Source organism: Plectropomus leopardus, chromosome 21, assembly GCF_008729295.1.
Source record: "Plectropomus leopardus isolate mb chromosome 21, YSFRI_Pleo_2.0, whole genome shotgun sequence".
NCBI classification, from domain to species: domain Eukaryota; kingdom Metazoa; phylum Chordata; class Actinopteri; order Perciformes; family Serranidae; genus Plectropomus; species Plectropomus leopardus.
Window position 1 is genome coordinate 12,419,384 of NC_056483.1, and position 18,780 is coordinate 12,438,163.

Here is an 18,780-nt window from a genome sequence, read left to right on the forward strand (position 1 = left end):
GCGTGGCAATGCTGAGTTGTATCTATTATGCAGACAGATGTTCCCATTATTTTGTCAACCACATTCATATCATTACTATAGGATAAATAACAGAGACCCTCTTTGTATTGGACAAGGCTGCATTCTTTTATCTCGGTGTACGTGATAACCTGGCCACGGTCGATGCCCTAAGATCCAAAGATTCTTAGACAGAGGATCACACATTTTTTTATTTCTCTTCAAGAAAAAGTGTTTCCAGAGACTAAAATTTAGGTGTCTTACTAACATCAAATAATTAGCCCAAGAACTAGTTTTTAGACAAATTACTACAAGGACTGGCCAAATGTTTTGACTAAATACTATTGATGAGCTACGAGTGAAGAATTTATTTCTTTTGTGAAAACTTTTCTCAGAAATCTGAGATAATAAGCTTGTTAATTAAAAAAGAAAAAAAACAACATTTGATTTTTCAAAATAAAATTTGTATGTATCCATAAAAAGAAATGTTTTTTTTCTATTGAAATTCCACTGATACTATCTGCATCAGTGTAGTAGCCCCGAGAGGGGCTTTGTGCTGTGTTTACATCACGCCCATCTACAGGGCAATATGGGTGTGAAAAGCATAATTTGCAAGATTTAACATGTATTGGTTCATAGATTACTCATTGAAAATCTAACATTTTGATTAAGCCACAATGTGCTGAAGTGTAATGCATCCACTGTGGAAAAAAATATCTGCCCCTTTATTCTCTACGGCCACAGAAAAACAAGTAAAAGAACAGCAGAAGATCAAGAGAGGGGACTCTCATGGAAGCGAACATTGTGTGCATATTGACTTCAACTCACAGCTCCTTCAAAGACGCTGTCGTAGATGTTGTCAGTGCCACACTGAGGGCAGGTGAAGGTGAACCTCTCGCAGTCTTTGTAGCGCTCCTCGTCAGTCAGCTGGACCGGAGCTCCCAGCATGCCATCAGCCTCCTCCTCCCTCTGGTACTGCTGGTGAGCCCGAAACTGACCCGGGTCCAGACCTGGTGTGGACACAAAACAATTCTAGTTGACGCCACAGATCGTTTTATCCTGTCACATTCTCTTCATTACACTAATCAATAAGAAATGTTAACACAGAAACGGGACAGAGCAGGCCAAATATTCTGGAAATTTCCCTCTAAACATCTTAATTTTATGACTATTAGACAACAATAAAACATCTATTTTGTACTTTTATTAAGCTGTTGTGATATTAGGTGTGACAGCTTTTCTATGTTTGGCTGCCTCAGCTGTCAACAGACTATAAAACAGGAATTATGACTAACACTAACACATGCATAAAGAGAGATTAGTACTATCACTCAAAATAAGCCGCATCCCACAAATACCGTATGGCCAGTGTTTACAGTGTTTATTTATAAAACAGTGTATCTGTAAACTGCAAATGAGTCGTTTAATTACAATAAGTCGCATTATGCAAGTTGATGTCAACAACACCAATTAAAAACATTCCACATTAACATTTGAATTTTTTTTTTTTTTATTAATTTCTGTAACTGCTTGTATTTTAAAGGCTTAACGAAACCTGAAATCCCTCAAATCATACTTGAACACCACCGTGATGTTGGGCCATCCACTCTTAAAGACTGAAGTCTTGCACTGTCTTCTAAAACCTGTCGTTAACTTACCAAGCCACGTGGCGATGAGCACTCCGTCGATGCCCTCAATGGGGTCACAGATGCGGGACACCACAGGGTGGACCTGCTGGGCGAGGTAGTACTGAGTGTCCAGACTGAGACCCTCCTGCTTCTGGAGCTGCTCCAGAGCGTAGGCTCTCTGACTGGCTGCAAGCGTGGAGCCGTCCTTGGGGAGAAAGAAAAGACATGAAGTGGTGTGAACGGTTGCTTGTACTTTTAGTGTATCCCAAAAGTCTATCTTTGGATATTCTTATATTGGTATCAGGGCAAGTTAGATTTAAGACCTTTTCAGACTTTTTTAATGCCACTTGGAATGTATTTTGAGACTAATTTTCTGATAACCAAAACTGAAGGACAATTTTATTTTGCCCAAATGTTTAGTAAAAAAAAGTCCAGTAAAAAAACAACCTTTTTTGAGTAAAACCCATGGAAGACAATGAATATATTAAATAATCATAAAAGTATCTTTTAGGTTTTCAACTGCTTGGATTCCCATCATAACAAGTTTAAGAAGAGGAATTTATTCAAATTATTTAACAAAAAATAAATGTTACCAATTGTTTTGAGATTTTACGAAGCAACGTCAGAAAAAAATGATTCATAAAATCCTACATCGCATGTCTGAACATTTTTAGGAGTTTTTTAAAGATTAATTTCAATCATTTTAATACTGATTTAGAGCTTATTTTTGGATTAATGAATTCAATGCCTTTTAAGATTTGTTAAGGATCTGCGGGAACCCTGGGTACCTATCTATGGTGTTCATTGCATTCTGGGATTTTAATGATTACAAAAGAACTAGTTGACCAGTGTATCAAGAGATAATATTCCTCTTTCTCTTCTTTACACACACCTTGCAGATGATGTAAGAGACTGTATCTCCAGCTTTGACCCGACGACCACCCTGGGAGTTGATCCATAGAGCCACATGGACATGAGGGAGGCTCTTTTTGTCTGGATAGTCCTGAGGATCTTTAGTCAGAGCCTGGACCAAAGAGTGACAGCAGCAATGAACAGACAGGTAATGGCAAAATACAAAAGAATAAACCAAATAGAGACAAACATCTTCCAGAGCCTCACATAAGTGTGCTGGTTTGTCACTGCCTGTTTCCCCACTTTACACGCTGTACGTAGTACATTTAAATTGCTGGTTGCCAAGAGGACGCATACAACACAGCTTACATAAAGGTATACTATGCAGGAATTGTTGGTTATGGTTTAAACACAACATTAAAACTTGGCATCTCTTCTCTACACTACTAGTGCTTACATTACAGTCCTGCATCGGGTCAGGTACCTGCAAATACCAAGCAGGTGAAGAAAAAAAAGTGTGGTATTTTGTCTTTACTTATTTTTGGGGGTTCAGCTTTGGGTGAAACAAAGAACATGAAGGTTAGGTTGTGGATGTTGGATGATAAATATACAGAAATAAAATGAGAATAAAATAAGAATAATAATGTAACTCATTTTTTGTATCGGCTGTGTCTTCTGCATCAGCTGGACTATTAGTATTTTAAGCCACTTGGTCTGATTTTTGCAGCTTCCTCTTGGATGCGTTTTACCAGATCACTTTCTTCTATTAAAAAAAAATGTAATAAATGAAAGACCTCACATGTGCGCCGTTATCGGCTGGGGGATACACAATGTCCAAAACACAAGAAAGTAAGAAAAACTAAGAAAGCAGAAGGCAGAGTCTCTGCAGATAAATACGAAGCCACACACCTCTAGTGGGTCCTAAGTGATAACTCAGCGGGATTACTTCTGCAGGAGTCTATATATTGTTTTTTAGGAAATTCCTGCATAGTATACCTTTAAGGCTTTGCTAATCTGGTGCAGAAATGCACATACACACACACACAGCCATGTCCTCACCTTGTGTATCTCATACTGGTTGAGTGGTATGGTTCCAGCTGCCACTTTCTCTCCCACCTCCACCAGATGTTTCTGGATGTTTTCCACAATGACGTCACGACTCTGATCAGACAAGATTTGACCGATCACGTAGCTGCAAGAACAGAGGAGAGCAAACACATTTTATCATAACTAACAAGTACTTCCACAGTTTTTAAAAGATCAATGAATATATTTTAGGTCCCACTGCGATGCCTGATATGTAGCTTCCAGTCACATCTTTGCTTGGTTTATCTAACGTACTTGCCACATTCCTTGGCCAGGTCACACCAATCTCTGCGGACAATGTCCAATCCTTTGAGCTCCTGCTTGACACTGTATCGTCCCTCCCCGTGGTTCTCCACCACCAAGGCAGCGTACTTCTTCTTCTTTAGCAATAAAAGTGACTTAAACACACCGTCAATGTCGATCTCCAGCAGTTTGTAGAGCTTATTTACTTCTGCCTTCACCTGGGAACAACAAACAAATATTCAATGAAAATGTCAATTCTTAAAGAAAAAAAGAAGAGAACACACAACCTCTCTACTGCTGGGTGAACACAGAGACAAAACACACCTTATTGCCAAGTTTGAAGACTTCCTCCAACGACTTGCTATTGGTATTGATCATAATGGAGTCCGTATCTCCATAGATGACTTCCAGATTCATCTGTGTCGCACAAGACAAAAATGACAAGTATGAAATGAAAAGTATATAAGCAAGGAAAGACAATATGTTCATAAACCAAATGTTTTAAAATAAGTCAAATTACTTTCTCTTACAGCACAAAATCTATCTCAATATCTAATCAGAACTTTTTATTAATTGATATAGGCTTATAATAAACTTGCACATCATTAGCTGTACTACTGGACTACTTATGCAGAAATATTTGATGAATTCACATACACAGTCCAAGGTGTTTTAATGTCAACTCTTTAACCAGTCCCTGCAGGGTGTTGCCTCATTTCTACAAACCAGCTAATCCCTATGGATTCTGCATTTTGTCAAATCACTGCAACAGTTATTAACATGTTTGATGGACCACGGGCCATTTCAATATCAGAGTCAAGTTGTTGGGACCGCTAAACATGTCGGACAGTTGCCCGTGCTGCTGTGTTAGCTTGGCTAACTGGGCAGAGAGGGCAAGAGGAGAACGACTCATGGAGACAGTCCTTCAGCGTCAAATGGCAGCAGCAGCTGATCGTGACGACATGCATCACAAATTTTTTTGTGAAAAGCTGCCGTGAAATCAGGCATCTCAGGCCACAACCATCCCAAAAAGAGCCTGTGAAATCCTTAAGGGACTGTCTAATTTTGAATTCTTTTTTTTCTACTACTGATTTTTTTCTTTACTTTCTTTCATTCAAATTGGTCTTCATCCTTTTTATTATCCTCCTTATAGCCCTTCTCTGTGCTCCTGTAAGATGCATATTTCCACCCAGGCATCAATAAAGTCTAATTTTAAATAAGAATTTTTACCTCTTAATAATCAGGATATGCATACCAGACGTGATCCAGCACCAAAAAAAGTATCATGCACCGATATACTGCAAACATTTTTTATCATTACATTCACTATTATTTAGGTAACTGTGAAACTGATGCGGATTTAAAGTCATATCTTCTTATTGTACGTTTTCCTTGACTAATTTTGTATTATTAGTTTGTTAATAACCCACCTTCTGAACCATGTCTTTGGTGTGCATCAGAATCTGGAGGAGAAAGCAGACACGACAGCATGAATGGAGACTGATACAAACAACAAAAAGCTCTACTACTCGTACGCCATTTCATCACAGTAAACAAACAAATCACTCAGGAAAAAACAAGGATTAAATATTAAGCTTCTCTGTTATGTATTCATGTGTGTGTGTGTGTGTGCATTTGTGTGGACACTGGAGTAGAGCAGGTGACTTGCTTTTAAATGGGGGATAATTGGCTAAGAGGGCAATTATGAGAGCGTGCTGTGACAGGCGTCTTTTCAACCCACACACATCCCAGCCGTGCAACACACACTGAAACACACACGCACACCTTAATGACTCATAATGGCCTTTATCACCCGCAGAGTGAGTGACGGACAAATAAGAGAATTCTGTTAACGCAGGTTGTCCACTGTGTGTTTGCAAGAGGGAGAGAACTGAGCAGCGGAGGGATCCCAACAGGTGGGGGCCCAGAGGAGGGGAGGGCAGGGTGGGGGCTCCGGGTGGCTAATCTGGGGGGTCGGAGGGATGGAACGCAGTGTGACCTGTCACCAGCAATCTGCTCCTCAATCAACCACAGCCGCATATATACACACCCAGACTCACACTGTGCTCCGTGTGGGGACAAGGACGTGGCTATTTCAGAGTGTGAGGAAGGGGCGGGGTCGGGCCGCGGCAGGACCGGGGGGGTGTTCCACTCCCTGAAACCAGAGTGGGACTTAAGCATGCTTTATGGGCTGCTACATACCAGTGTGTGGCGGGGGGAGTTTGAGTCATTCACAGAACAGCCTCCTCCATTAGGGACTGCAGTCAAGGTCAAGGTCTCACCAGAAACACACACACACACACACACACACACACACACACACACACACACACACTCATGCACACACAGAAATCTTGGCCTAAGCACATACAAACTGATTTGTGCTGCTGAGCTTTAATGCAGACAAAATGACTAGCCTGTCTCACGCTAATTTAGGACACAAAGAGGAGAGCACGCAGAAAGTCTCAAATTCAGATTGAGCGAACAGGCAGATACATCTTCAGAGCAAAACTATGGTTTTTAAGACATTTTCAATACCTCTAAAAGCAAAACATTACGCATTGTTTGTGGTATAAAAGCCTTCGAGTCATGAATGAAAATGCTCTTTTTCTTCCAAGTTAAAAATGTGACTCAGAGCTGCATTTAGTTTGTGTAGAGCAGGTTATTTAACATACAGAAAGAAGCTGAAGAAATGATCATTGTTGAGAAATATAAAATAAAACGTTAAGGACTGAGACGAATTTAGACATGCACATGAAAGATTCTACTCATTTCAACATAATTTTGACCAAAAGTTGAAGTGTATCAAACACTCCAACTAAGAATGGCTGGTGTCTTCAGTGAAACAGGCTACTAACACAAAGGTTGCAGATGTAGTACAGTAAATGTCACAGTGGGACAATCTAGACATAGACACTGAACAGGATGTTCTTCTGTCCCTAAACAAATGCCACTGAGGAGTGAGGAGCTTAAGCTGCATCTTGTGACACGACAAAGTGTGTTTCTAAAACGGTGAAATTTTGGCTTAAATGGCGGAACGTATCTGACTCATTACAAAGAAAATATAATGCATCAAAGCACTTTTGTCTGGGTCTGGCTGAGCAGGGAGCGAACCATTTTGAGGGGCTTTTTCTTGTTTTGAGGGGGAGGTTTTTTCCCCACAAAAAAACAGAGATTTCATGTATAAGGCATAAGGCCATCAGAAGTATAACAGAGTACAACAAGTATACAACTGTCCTACAAATGCAAATAGCAGGTCTTGGAGTACCTTAACAACCAAAATTCCCTTTAACAAGTATTGAGAATGTTATGAGCCATTTAATCTGCATTAAGGATTAAAATATGGGTGGGTGAATAAATGTTTTATCATACTATACTATTGTAGTGAAATTTCTAGAAACTAAGATTCGATTAAATTGAGAATTAATTTATGGATAAGTAACCACACAAACTAGCAATCGCACATCTTGCAGAGACAGGTACGGTATGACATTGATTGATGATGATGGAAAATGCTGTATATCATTTACTGCCACAAAGTAGTCCTGCTCATTGAATTGAAACATTCCCCTTGAAAAACTAATGTAGCCTTGCTGTGTTCAGACATTCAATAGCACTTTTATTCATTTGTGTGGGTCCATTGCATTGGCTGATCTAAAGTGGTCCCATTCAACTGGATGTGATTGCTTGAGGTGAAAAAAAAAAAGAAAAAGTAGTGGCGTCCACTGAAAAGAACTTTTGCTAAAACATTGTCCAGCAATGTGCTGCAGTGTGGAAAATCAAATCATTTTAAGCACATATTCGGTGTAGATGACACTGTATTCGTATGGTTTACCTTAAGGATTGCCACAACAAAAGTTAAAGGCGATTGCTGCCAGGATCATTTTCCAGATGTGGAAAAATCGCATTTCACAGTAAAATGATCAACCGCTTATATGGATCAACAATATTATAAATGCCGCTCAAAACACTTGTTGACAGTAAGCAAATAGTTTGTTAATATTGGGTCTTTTAACACGGCATCATATATAAACTAGAATTACCGCCCTATAGATGTATGCCTCCACTCACCCGTCACGTTTCTCTTATAGTTTATATCCATGTCTGTGAAAACATGGATGCCTAACATGCCTCTCCCCACAGCAGCACAGAAAATCTACCCAATCAGCAGCTTCAAGGTGGACACCCAAAATCACAGTCATCAATTCAGTATCCTACCAGACGTCTCCCCTACTGTTCTTGTCATATGATATTAAGTAAAGGCCAGAAAAGTGTTTTTGCATAACATTATACTGTCACAGTGAAGTTGACCTTTGATTTTTTGGTATATAAAAGGTCATCGATTTGTCATTTCATCCTATTAGACGTTTGTGTGAATTTTTGTTAGAATTAGAATATGATTCCTTGAGTTCTAGACAAATATATGTTTTGAGAGGTCACAATGACCTTGGACAACCAAAATCAAATTAGTTCATCCTTGACTCCAGTTGGACGTTTGCGCCAAATTTGTGGAAATTCCCCTCATAGACTTCTTGAGATATTGCATTAATTAGAATCAGACGAACAGGCCAACAGACTGACGTACAACCTGAAAACATAATGCCTACAAACAAGGCTGCTGAAGGTACTGAGGCACAAAAAATGTGGTTATTATAAAAATAAGCTAAATGTAATCAATTTGAACCAGAGAGATATGATCACTTTTAGGGGTTTCCACAGTATTAAAACTCACTGAACAGCATCTTGGCAACTGATAATCCTTCAGATTCACAGATCTCAAACCAGACATCCCCACTTGAACACCTACTAATATAGATAATAAGGGAGTGCTACCTCAGTATAAGTCAAAATCTCTTAATGTTGACACATTTCTATTGTGTCATGGTGTTTTGTCATCATATCAACATTTCTACATACAAATCTAACATTTACTAAAAGCTAAAGACTTTACAGTGTCACTTTTTACTCTAGTAAAACGCCAAGAAGAAGCACTGAAGGAGGAGAGAGAGATTAAAGGAGAGGGGAATGATCAGAGAATAGATGGAAGGAAAGGGCAGAGAAGTGATGAAGAGAGAGATGTGGGAAAGACAAGAGGCAGAGCGACAGCACAGTGAGGCCGGAGGGGGAGGCAGGCGAGGTGAGAATGCGTTGATGTAATTGATGTGTGGACTCATTTAGACAGGTTTTCCATATGCTGTCAGTCCCAGCAGGACAGACTGCTTTAAGGAATGAACCGCGTGAAAGACAAGTCGTTTGACCATGATGCAATGTGTGCAACTGACTGCGTGTGTGTGTGAGCGCTCATCTTTAGATACATACCGACACACACACATACTGTATGGACCAATGCAAACACATAGCCCCAGGGGGTACAAAGAGCGTGTGTGTGTTCATCGTTCCTCTGATGACTACACTAGTCACCACTGTGCATGCCGCTCATACTGGAGCAAACAACTGAAAAAACCGGACTCGTGTTACTTAGCTTTGTCCAGACGCTGTGTCCTTCAGTAATACAACTCAGTCTTTCACATCAACCAGGTTATCGAAATAAGATGAAATATAGAGCTGCAATGATTAACCATTTTGACTTATAATTTTATTTTATTTTAGAAAAACTTTACTGGTAATAGCTTTTAAGATGCAATTACTTTCCTTCTCATCTGTGACCGTAAACTGAACGTCTTTTGGTTTTGAAGAAGTGGACGGACAATCCAAAGACATTTGAAAAAGCCACAGTGAGCCCTGGGATCTTATGACAGCCATTATTCAGCATTTGCTAGCATTTAGCAGACTTAATGAAAACCTGGATTACATACGTCTTTAAGTTATGAAGATCTGATATTTCTGCGGTCCAATGACGTATGGTTTCTCAGAGTCCGATGTCAATAGCTTGGTGTCGACAATGAGTCACAGTGAATCTCCTCTTTTCTTATTTTACCCATTTATAAAAATCTTTTATAAATCTTTTAATGACTATTTCTTTTCTTGTATCACGCCTAAAACATCACTCAGTTTTCTTGCGTTCATGTCTCTTTCACTTCTCAGCCCCTTATTATTAAAACACTGAAATTAGGCTGGACAGTAATTGAGCAGCTAACTGATAGGTGCCGCACGGCGTAAAGGATGAAGATTTGTCAGTAAAAAATGATGATTTTTTTAAAAAATTACACTCTTTATCCCACGTCATCCTCCCATTTCAGACCAAGATGGAGGCGAGGGCTGTTAGGTCAACAACGTCCGGAGGTCAAATTAGTGACATGTGTCTTAATATGCATATAGCTGAGGTGGAACCATGTCATTGTTTTATAAGTAAAGTCAAGTCAGGCAACTTTGAGTTTTGAGTCATGATGCACTTTTTCTGAGGGCAATTCCAATTTTAAAAAAAGAATAAGAAAAAAAAACATTCCCAAAAATTAATGACTGCTTTTATTTATTTTGAGCTGTGTTAAAAGCTTTTTTTTTATTTGTTAAAATGAGGTTGTTGGCAGTTGTGTCTGTAATTTTCAACATGCATGTTTTTCAGACTGCAATTTGGTTTTTGTGACACCCGCATAGTTTTTGTACGTGAACAAAATTGTCATTGGTGTCATTTTTGCCAGTTGGTAATTAATATAACGGTGGTTTTTCATGTATCTCTGCTGCAGCCTGATTGGACACTAACAGTCTGCTTCAGACAAAGTAGATCTGAGGATTTAAGCACCGACTTGCTGGGTCTGGATAATGGTAAAGTTAGTTAAATCAGGAAAATAAGGGAAGTTACTTGATTTTGTCAAACTTTATAAATAACATACTTTTTTCATCTTGGGGCCTTTGGGGAAACTATCAAGTGTTTTTTTTTAAATGAAAAGGCTCAAGTCAAAGTATTGGTGTTAAAGTCCAAGTCAAGCTGCAAGTCTTTTTCGATGTTGTCAAGTCAAGTCTAGAGTAACTAAAACTTATGTCTTGAGTCCAATCATGTGACTCGAGCGCACACCTCCTGTATTTAATAAAGTGCCTTCTGCTGTACTCATGTATACGTGTTGCCATTAACTACTGCTACTCATATTTTTTAAGACAACTATTAAGAACAAATGCAGGACAATCCAGCATGCATAAGTAAGAGTAAGGCGTGCAAGGAAAACGGGAATACGTTTGCGCTGATCGCTCATTTCACAAGCACACACCACCAAACGGTGTTTTAAAAGGGTTAGTTTAGATTCACCAAAGTCACACAATAATAGAAAACAAACTAACCAATCAAGGCAGCCTTGATTCAGCGAGGTACAATGACTGTTTTTGTCAGTGGAGTCTGTCTTTGAGGAGAGTATAGATAAGTGACACTTTTGGTTCAGTTCCCCATTGGACAGGGCTGACTTTTTAGGAAGTACTGAGTTGTATAACTGGATAAAAGAGACTTGGATTATACTGCATGAATTCTATGAGAGTTTGAAAACTGATGCTTCTATATAGTTTTGCTGTTAAATGTGGACCCCTTTTACTTTAGTTAATGAAGAATTTTCTCTAGTTTTAGATTCTTCATTCACCATCGAGGTAAGCAAGAAAAATAAAGTCTTCTTACACAAATAGTCATTTGGGGGTGAAGTGTTTCTTTGAAATTGATTAAAATATTTTTCAATAAACCTTCAAATTGAAGCAGAAAGTAACTTCAAGAAACTGCAGTCTGTAGCTGCAGCTTTGTCAGACCAACTAGTATTAGACCTGACAGTAGTGCATGAGTGCTGTGGGGAGTTCTTGTGTTCATTCAGTATTTCAACACTGACTTGCACAATTTACAGGTGACATTTTCACTTTGTGCTCCCCATTTTTAAAACATAATGTACCCAACAATCTGCCTTGAGACTTGAGGACACAGACTTCAGGGCATCTGACCCTGCCAATGTTGCTAAAAGATGTAGTTGGGTTAAGTGGTGCTGCTGTAGTCTGTAACACTCAAAGCTGCCACGAAGTGAACGAGGGAGACAACTACAGGAGCACAGGTCCACGATAAATGACAAATACTGTCCAGCTGACTAGTGCAGCTGATTTAAACCTAAATCAAGGTTTTCAGAACAGAAATTAAGTTGGAAAAGGTGAGAGTGAGAGACTGGAGGTTTGATGTTTTTACAATTAACACCATCTATTCTTTAAAACATTTAATATCTCATTGTAAAATCTACGTGCGCCCAGTCTCTGACTTGACTTTTCACAGCTTGCGATCCCTTTTAATTTAGTGCTTTTAACAATGTCTCATGTCTTTGCATGTGCACCCCTGTGTCTGCACATGAGCTGTACCCATTAGCTGTGTGATATTGCACCCTGTCATGCTAATTGATGACTGGTTCAGCCTTGTTGTGATATCTGGCTTTTCCCCAGCTGTTGCTCAGCCATTTGCTCGCCTTATCTATTAGTGTTATGTGTCTTGTTGTCATGTCCCTCTCGTGTTATTCTTCATTTCATTCCCCCCACCTCCTCATCAAAATATCTTTTGTCTTTTGCCAGGCTGTCATTTTGAATAAGAATGTGGGTCTTAACTGATCTGCATTGGATGAGTGACAAATGGTTTATAGATTGAAAGGAAGCAATAAAGATAATACAGAGATACACACAAAGATGAAATCCATCTCCCCCCACACACACACACATGCACACACCCTCTGATCAGCAGATCAGAGGCAGCATGTTAAACCTCAGTTCGGCAGAGGGCCCTTGTAAAAAGAGCCTGGGGCACCAGTGACGATTGTTTTGAAAAGCACTCAGCTGAAAAGCATTTTGGGATGACAGTCGGCCGACTGAAATAGCACCTGTGGAGGAACACACCACTGTCAAAGCTGGGGGGGGGCGTCGTGCACACAACACGTACACAAGGCGTGTGTGTATGTGTGCACATACATACACAAACACCCCTCTTTCGCTAACACAATCTCGCACACAAAGATGCATAAAAGATTTGTAGTCCTCTCTTCTGCTCGTGTGAGCTCTCAGGTGCACACACCTCCGTACACACATGCAGAGAATGAAAATTCTTCTTTCACTGAAATGATTGCACTTGCATGCAAGAATGCATGAGTGCAAACACACACACACGCACACGCACACCTGTCCTGGCAGATGCCATTGCTGTGTTCTCATGTCTGCTACTGGGAGGGTCAATCTGTTGTAAAGCTGCGTCTGATTTAATACAACCGGCTGAGATCACAAACGCCGGCGTTCATCGAAAATAACTCGACAATGACAGCAATCCTCCTGCTGTCTGCTCAATTAAAAATGTGGTACTTTAATAGCTGGAAAGGACACATCCTGGTGTGTCACTTCATCCGTGGCGCAGTCAAAGTAGTTACCAGTGAATTCTTAAAATGTTGTCAGGCAAATAAATAATGTACGTGTGGATAGCCAAAAGGGCTCATTAAACTGTGATATTTGAGATAACAGGCAATAGACGGTTTAGGAGGATAAAATGACCTTTGTCATTACACATCAGCTTCAATCTCATAAAATGAGACAGGTTTAACTTGTATGAATCTATTTTAGGGATGCACCCATCTATCGGCTGCTGAAATCTGTAGGAGGAGACCCAGTTGTTTGAAGGAGACATTTGGTGATGATTTCACAGCAATGTAAACCAGATATTAGATAGGGAATTATGACAGATTTTATATAATAAAAAGACTTTTGGAGCAAGTATTTTTAAACATCTTTTTTTATGTTAAAGACGATTATATTGAAGGTTGTTTAGTACATTTTTGGGGTTGAATTTGCAATCATTCAAATACAGTATAATGAGTGAATTTTAAAAGTTAGAATTTTTTATATAAAAAAATAAATATAATGAAGATTTATTTGTTTCTGTGGCACAAAATGAGGAAAACAAAATAATCAACAAAAACACATGTCATTATCGGCTATTGGCCAAGAATTTTCAATCTCTTTCCACACAAGCAGTGTGTCCCTGAAATGGTCAGAAACATTTCCTGGATGGTGGCTGTGTGTGAATGGGAGCAGGGACTGGTATTCAAGGAAATAAAGTAAGCACATGTCAGTAATTTAGTGGGCACTAAGCATAAAGGAGGCTCAAGTTACAACTTTCTCTCCGTCCTTAAATCAAGAAGTAGTAAAATGTTAATATATTGTTCTATTTTTGGTTCAATGAAACAAATGCAGTAAAGGAGATTAAAGGGATTGAGTTCATTAGGGTCATAAGTCTGGAAATATTGAGGTTATAATAGAAGTGAACATGAGTATCACCTACTTGTCAAGTCAGTTTCAACCATGTACTAATTGTCCTCTCATTTACAACTCTATCAATGGCCCTGATAAAGACACCATATGTCAGATCAATCCGCAGTGAATTATAATCCCTGCTATTAGCCTGGTCTCACATGGCCTCATTAGCAGGTGTGCTAAAGTCGCAGTTTAGATTCTGAAACCTTGTCCTGTCCACTGTCAGCCCTCACAGACAAGCTAATGTCGCCAAAATAGCAGCGCTGCTCCCATGTGACTATTTGTTAAGTCCACTCCTATCAGCAGTAAAGCCAGCTCTGCGGAGTACCGGACCATGGAAACATGCAGCCCGCATTTCCCCAGATACGAGCGTGCATACATGCGCTTACACACACATCAGTGTAGGCAGGCTTATGTACTCTTAAATCTAATTCGGGGAAATGTAAAAACGACCCTTGTGATTCTGAGACCGCAGCAGCGTTTGAGACCCTGAATGAAAGAAATGGGGGCAACAACATTTACTCACAGCACATCACGGCGCAGCCTGACGGACGCACACACAGACGAGACATGATAGGCTGCTTTAGGTATTCCTGCGTCTAATTCGGGGAAATGATTTGTGATTCCTGAGACAAGAGGAATGATACAGAAACTGAACGAGGGACACTGGGGGCAACAATATTTACTTAGACTTCATTACCAGCACACGCAACCTCACACACACACAAGTGCGCACAGAGGTTTAACCTAAACCAAACTTTGACCTCTCCACACCCTCGCTCCGTTACCCAAGCCCGCTTCCATCCCTCACTCTGCATGCCATCCAATAATGTGAACTACGAGCTCCTGTCAGGCTGTTTTTAAACACAAGGACAGAGACTCAATTACAGCAGAATGGCTTTGCGGAGTCGTCCTCTGTCCTGAGACACACACACCTGCTAACAGTTGTCAGATTTGCTGGCAAAAGGGTCAAAGGTCAAACCAATCTGCGTTCCACAACAATCAACGGCTTGAAGCAGCCTCTGTTGTTAACATCACTCGATTAGGAGGAATTAGACACACTAACACACACACACACAGCTTGTGTTCAGATACATAAGGTGGTTAACATGCTTTAAAAAACTGCCAAAATTACAAAAATGGGTAATAAAAAAGAGCTACTGATTCATTCTGTGCCATTTCTTCCATTTAAAACACACGTAAGATGAACTGCACTCCAGGAAATGCAGCTTTTGTGGTGCCCTTGACTATTAACAGATACTTCTCTATTTGCTATGACTAGCAACATTAACACCAGCAAAGAAAATTAACACCAACGACGAGCCAAATGCTGTAGAGTTTTTCCTGCAACAGATCTGTTCCACAAGAGCATCTGCAGAAAATCTTCCTTTCTTTCCATTTAATTTTCTAAAGTGAAACCGAAGTCAGGGATTCACCAGCCGGCGGTCGATGGACAATAAAAGTCTTCCTGGTATGACAAATGCATTTATCAGCCTATTATAACCACATGCGTGTAAGTTGTCCGTGTTTCATATATCAGTTTCTCTGCACCCAACTGTTCTCTGGCGAACATACAAAAGAACCCAAAATAACGCTGAGGGGTTGAGGGGGACATCAATCTGTGGCTGTGTAATCCTAAACCTTCACCTTCCTCTTAATACCCATCATCCCCCCCTTAATACCCACACATACCAGGACAGAGTAGGGCCACAACAAATGGTCCCCCGACAAAGGGCAGAGTTCGGCCAGTAGCACTTGTGCGCGCACACGCACAGACACATGTACGTCGACATATACATGCAGACGCAGATAGATACAAGACATACTCAAGAAGCGCACACAAGAGTCGGGAGGGGAGCTAAGTGGGGGCTTTCCCCTCTTAAGTTGGCACATCTGATCAGAAGAGCCACCGCCAAGGGTCTGTCATCCCCCCCTGAGCCCCCTCATCTGAACCCTCCCTGGGCTGAGAAACCACTGTGGCCCCTGGGTCTGACCCGTCCTGCCGCAGGGGGGTTAGGCCTCAATTTAAAACGAGAGTGAGAGAAAGATGAGAGCTAAGCCAATCAATAAATACACAGAACACATGCACATTCACCCTGCACACTCGTCCAAACAGATGAAGGGAGCGCGCCGAGGGGGCGGGAGGGTGGATTTACACCGCGGACAGAGAAGTGGTCTGTGTACGTGTTACAATTACAAAAATAAAAAGCCTCCTAAATCACGATATGAAAGTAGAGTGCAAATGTGACGATTAAAATGGGGGTCGGGGTGCAAACGGCAATACCCACAAATACACTAGAAACCCCGCCATAAATGCCAGCTGGCCTTTCTGGCTCGCTGCAGTCGGAAACTACCAAGAACTACTTGGCTTACGGTTATTAAACTGTTGCCTGGACCAAACAGCTCTATGCATCTTTACACGAGCCAGTCGGTATACATATAATAAAAAAATATACTGATAATAAACCTAATTTAGAGTGCACGAGATGTAGCTTAACTTGCTCTAAAAATCAAAATGCAAGAAAAACAAATGGCAAAACAAGGGCAAATAGACAAAACAATTAAACAATAAAAATAAAGTCGATAAAATGTATAAGTGAAAGTAAAAACTGAGACCAGTAAGAGTAATAAATTAAGAGAATGAAAAAATGACATTATCTAAAAGCCCAATTAAATAAGTGTGTTTTCTGTTGTCGTTTAAAATTGTTCACAGAGCCTGCATCTCTCACAGCTCTTGGTTAGGTAACATAATTTTGTTAAAAAAAAGCTAAGCTGCCTATTTTATTGTGTATGGTTAGTGTTTGAAAGCCCTGATACTAGAAGTTAAAAAGACCAGCTTTACGTTCGTGTAGTCAATCCAGAAATAATTAGATTGTTGACCTGGAGGATCATGACAAAACTTCCACATTAATGTTAAATATAATGCAGTTTAAAACAGTAGTGACTAACACAATTTATCAGATAAAAATGTAATTATCCAACTGCATCACAAATGTTTGCAGATATCAAAGATTCTTCACAGAATATCTAATAAATGAGAGCCCAAATAAAGACTTAAGAGCACTAAATTATCCTCAACAACATTATTTACAGCATCTCATTTACAGTGGGAGTCCCTGGTTGTTGTGTTGATGCTGTGCTCTCCAAAAACACACAGCCTGCAGTATAAATAGATTGGTGTCTAGGATCATGGATACAAAGTAAACAAAACACTTAGATCGTGCAAAGTGGGATCTCGTACTACCTCAGTAAGCTGAGGTCCATGCCGTGTACTCAGCACACTGCGGGTTCAGATCTGATGGATGACCTTTTGACGCACACGTCGCTCTAATCTGGCATATCACTCTCCACTGTATGCAATGTACTAATGCAACTAATAAAATACAATCCAATTAGTTTAATGTCCCCTCGTCAAACTGGGTAACTTCAGAAGACTGAGAGAAAAGTGATATCGAAGCAGGTCATCAGCAGGTTTCAAGAGTAGGTTTAAAGGGACAGTTCAACCCAAAATCAAAAATACACACTTTTATCAATCTAGATCTGTTTTTGGTTGCAAAGTCCTGCAGATATCAGCTGATGAGATGTTTGCCTTCAGTTGAATATTATGGAACTAGACGGTACTCTGTTGGTGGTTTAAAGTGCCAAAAAAAAAAAATACATTTGAGAAATTAAACAGCGATGAATCTTTCCAGAAATCATGATCTTATCAAATAATCCACAGACCTTGTTGTGAGCAGTTAGGAACTATCTTCTTTCTACCGATCTAAGCCACCCATCTGTAACACTGCACAGAGGAAGCCATGCAACGTTACAGCTCAGCCAAGGAGGACACCATTAATGTTTACTGTTATCTGGCACTGCCATGAGCGCGAGCCTTTCGTCCGTGAGTAGATGCACTCTTCCTTCGGTGCAGTGATACAGTTGGCAGGTGTAGTTCAGTAGAAAGAAAAAAAGTTCCTACATGACGCTTCTCACAATAAAGTCTGTGGATTATTTGAAGTAACTGTGTCAAGATTTCTGGTGTTGAGTTTTTTAATGTATTTCTTTGGTGCTCTGAAGCAGCACAAACTGAGCGCCATCTACTTCCATTACATTGGAGAGAAAGCAGACATATCTACAGCTGATATCTCAAACACTCAGCAACTCACACCAAAATAATCTACACTGATAAATAGCACTACAGGTAAGAAGAAAAAATAAGTATCTCTGATTTGGGTTTAAAATGTCCCTTTATCTTATCTGTAACCTTTTAAATGTTAATAAACCTATTAAAATCTATCAGAATATCTTTTAACACAATTGGTATTTGTGGCAGAGGTTGGCATGTATAGAGAGATGATTATTTCTATAATATAATATACAGCAGCCTCTTAGCACACATTATGAGGCCTATTATCTGTCTTTTAATTTTAGCATGTGTTTAAGATCCACCTTGAGTTTTCATATCAGTCACTGGGATCACTTGAATCTGTCAGGTATGATATATAACACACATTCCTTCAAGGTTTTTTCTCTTTAACTCTGACACTTTCCTTTGATTGTTTCCTTGAGCTCAACCTAAGCCTTCTTTAAACATTTTGTTTTTTTTTTTTTATCTATACAGTCTTCACTTCTGGAACAACCAGTAAGAGGACCTGCGGGCATCAGTATTAAGGCAGTTTCTCACAAAACCTTGATGTATATCCTGTGTTTACATTACAAATACAACTGCATCAGTGTTTTTTTTTTCAACCTCTCCATTTTTATGTTTTAAATATTTGCTCCTATGTTCAGTTTC

At 39.8% G+C, this 18,780-nt stretch overlaps 1 protein-coding gene across 1 annotated transcript in view; it reads right to left on the bottom strand.

The window, feature by feature from the left end:
- pola1 (polymerase (DNA directed), alpha 1) overlaps positions 1-18,780 on the bottom strand; it is a 66,536-nt gene that overhangs the window by 36,172 nt on the left and 11,584 nt on the right. The window contains exons 27-33 of the mRNA XM_042510657.1: positions 5,237-5,269; positions 4,131-4,223; positions 3,819-4,024; positions 3,537-3,669; positions 2,518-2,649; positions 1,656-1,830; positions 826-1,007 (exon numbers count right to left, since the gene is read on the bottom strand). Of these exons, the coding sequence (XP_042366591.1) occupies positions 826-1,007; positions 1,656-1,830; positions 2,518-2,649; positions 3,537-3,669; positions 3,819-4,024; positions 4,131-4,223; positions 5,237-5,269 (954 nt within the window). The remainder of the gene's footprint in view (positions 1-825; positions 1,008-1,655; positions 1,831-2,517; positions 2,650-3,536; positions 3,670-3,818; positions 4,025-4,130; positions 4,224-5,236; positions 5,270-18,780) is intronic.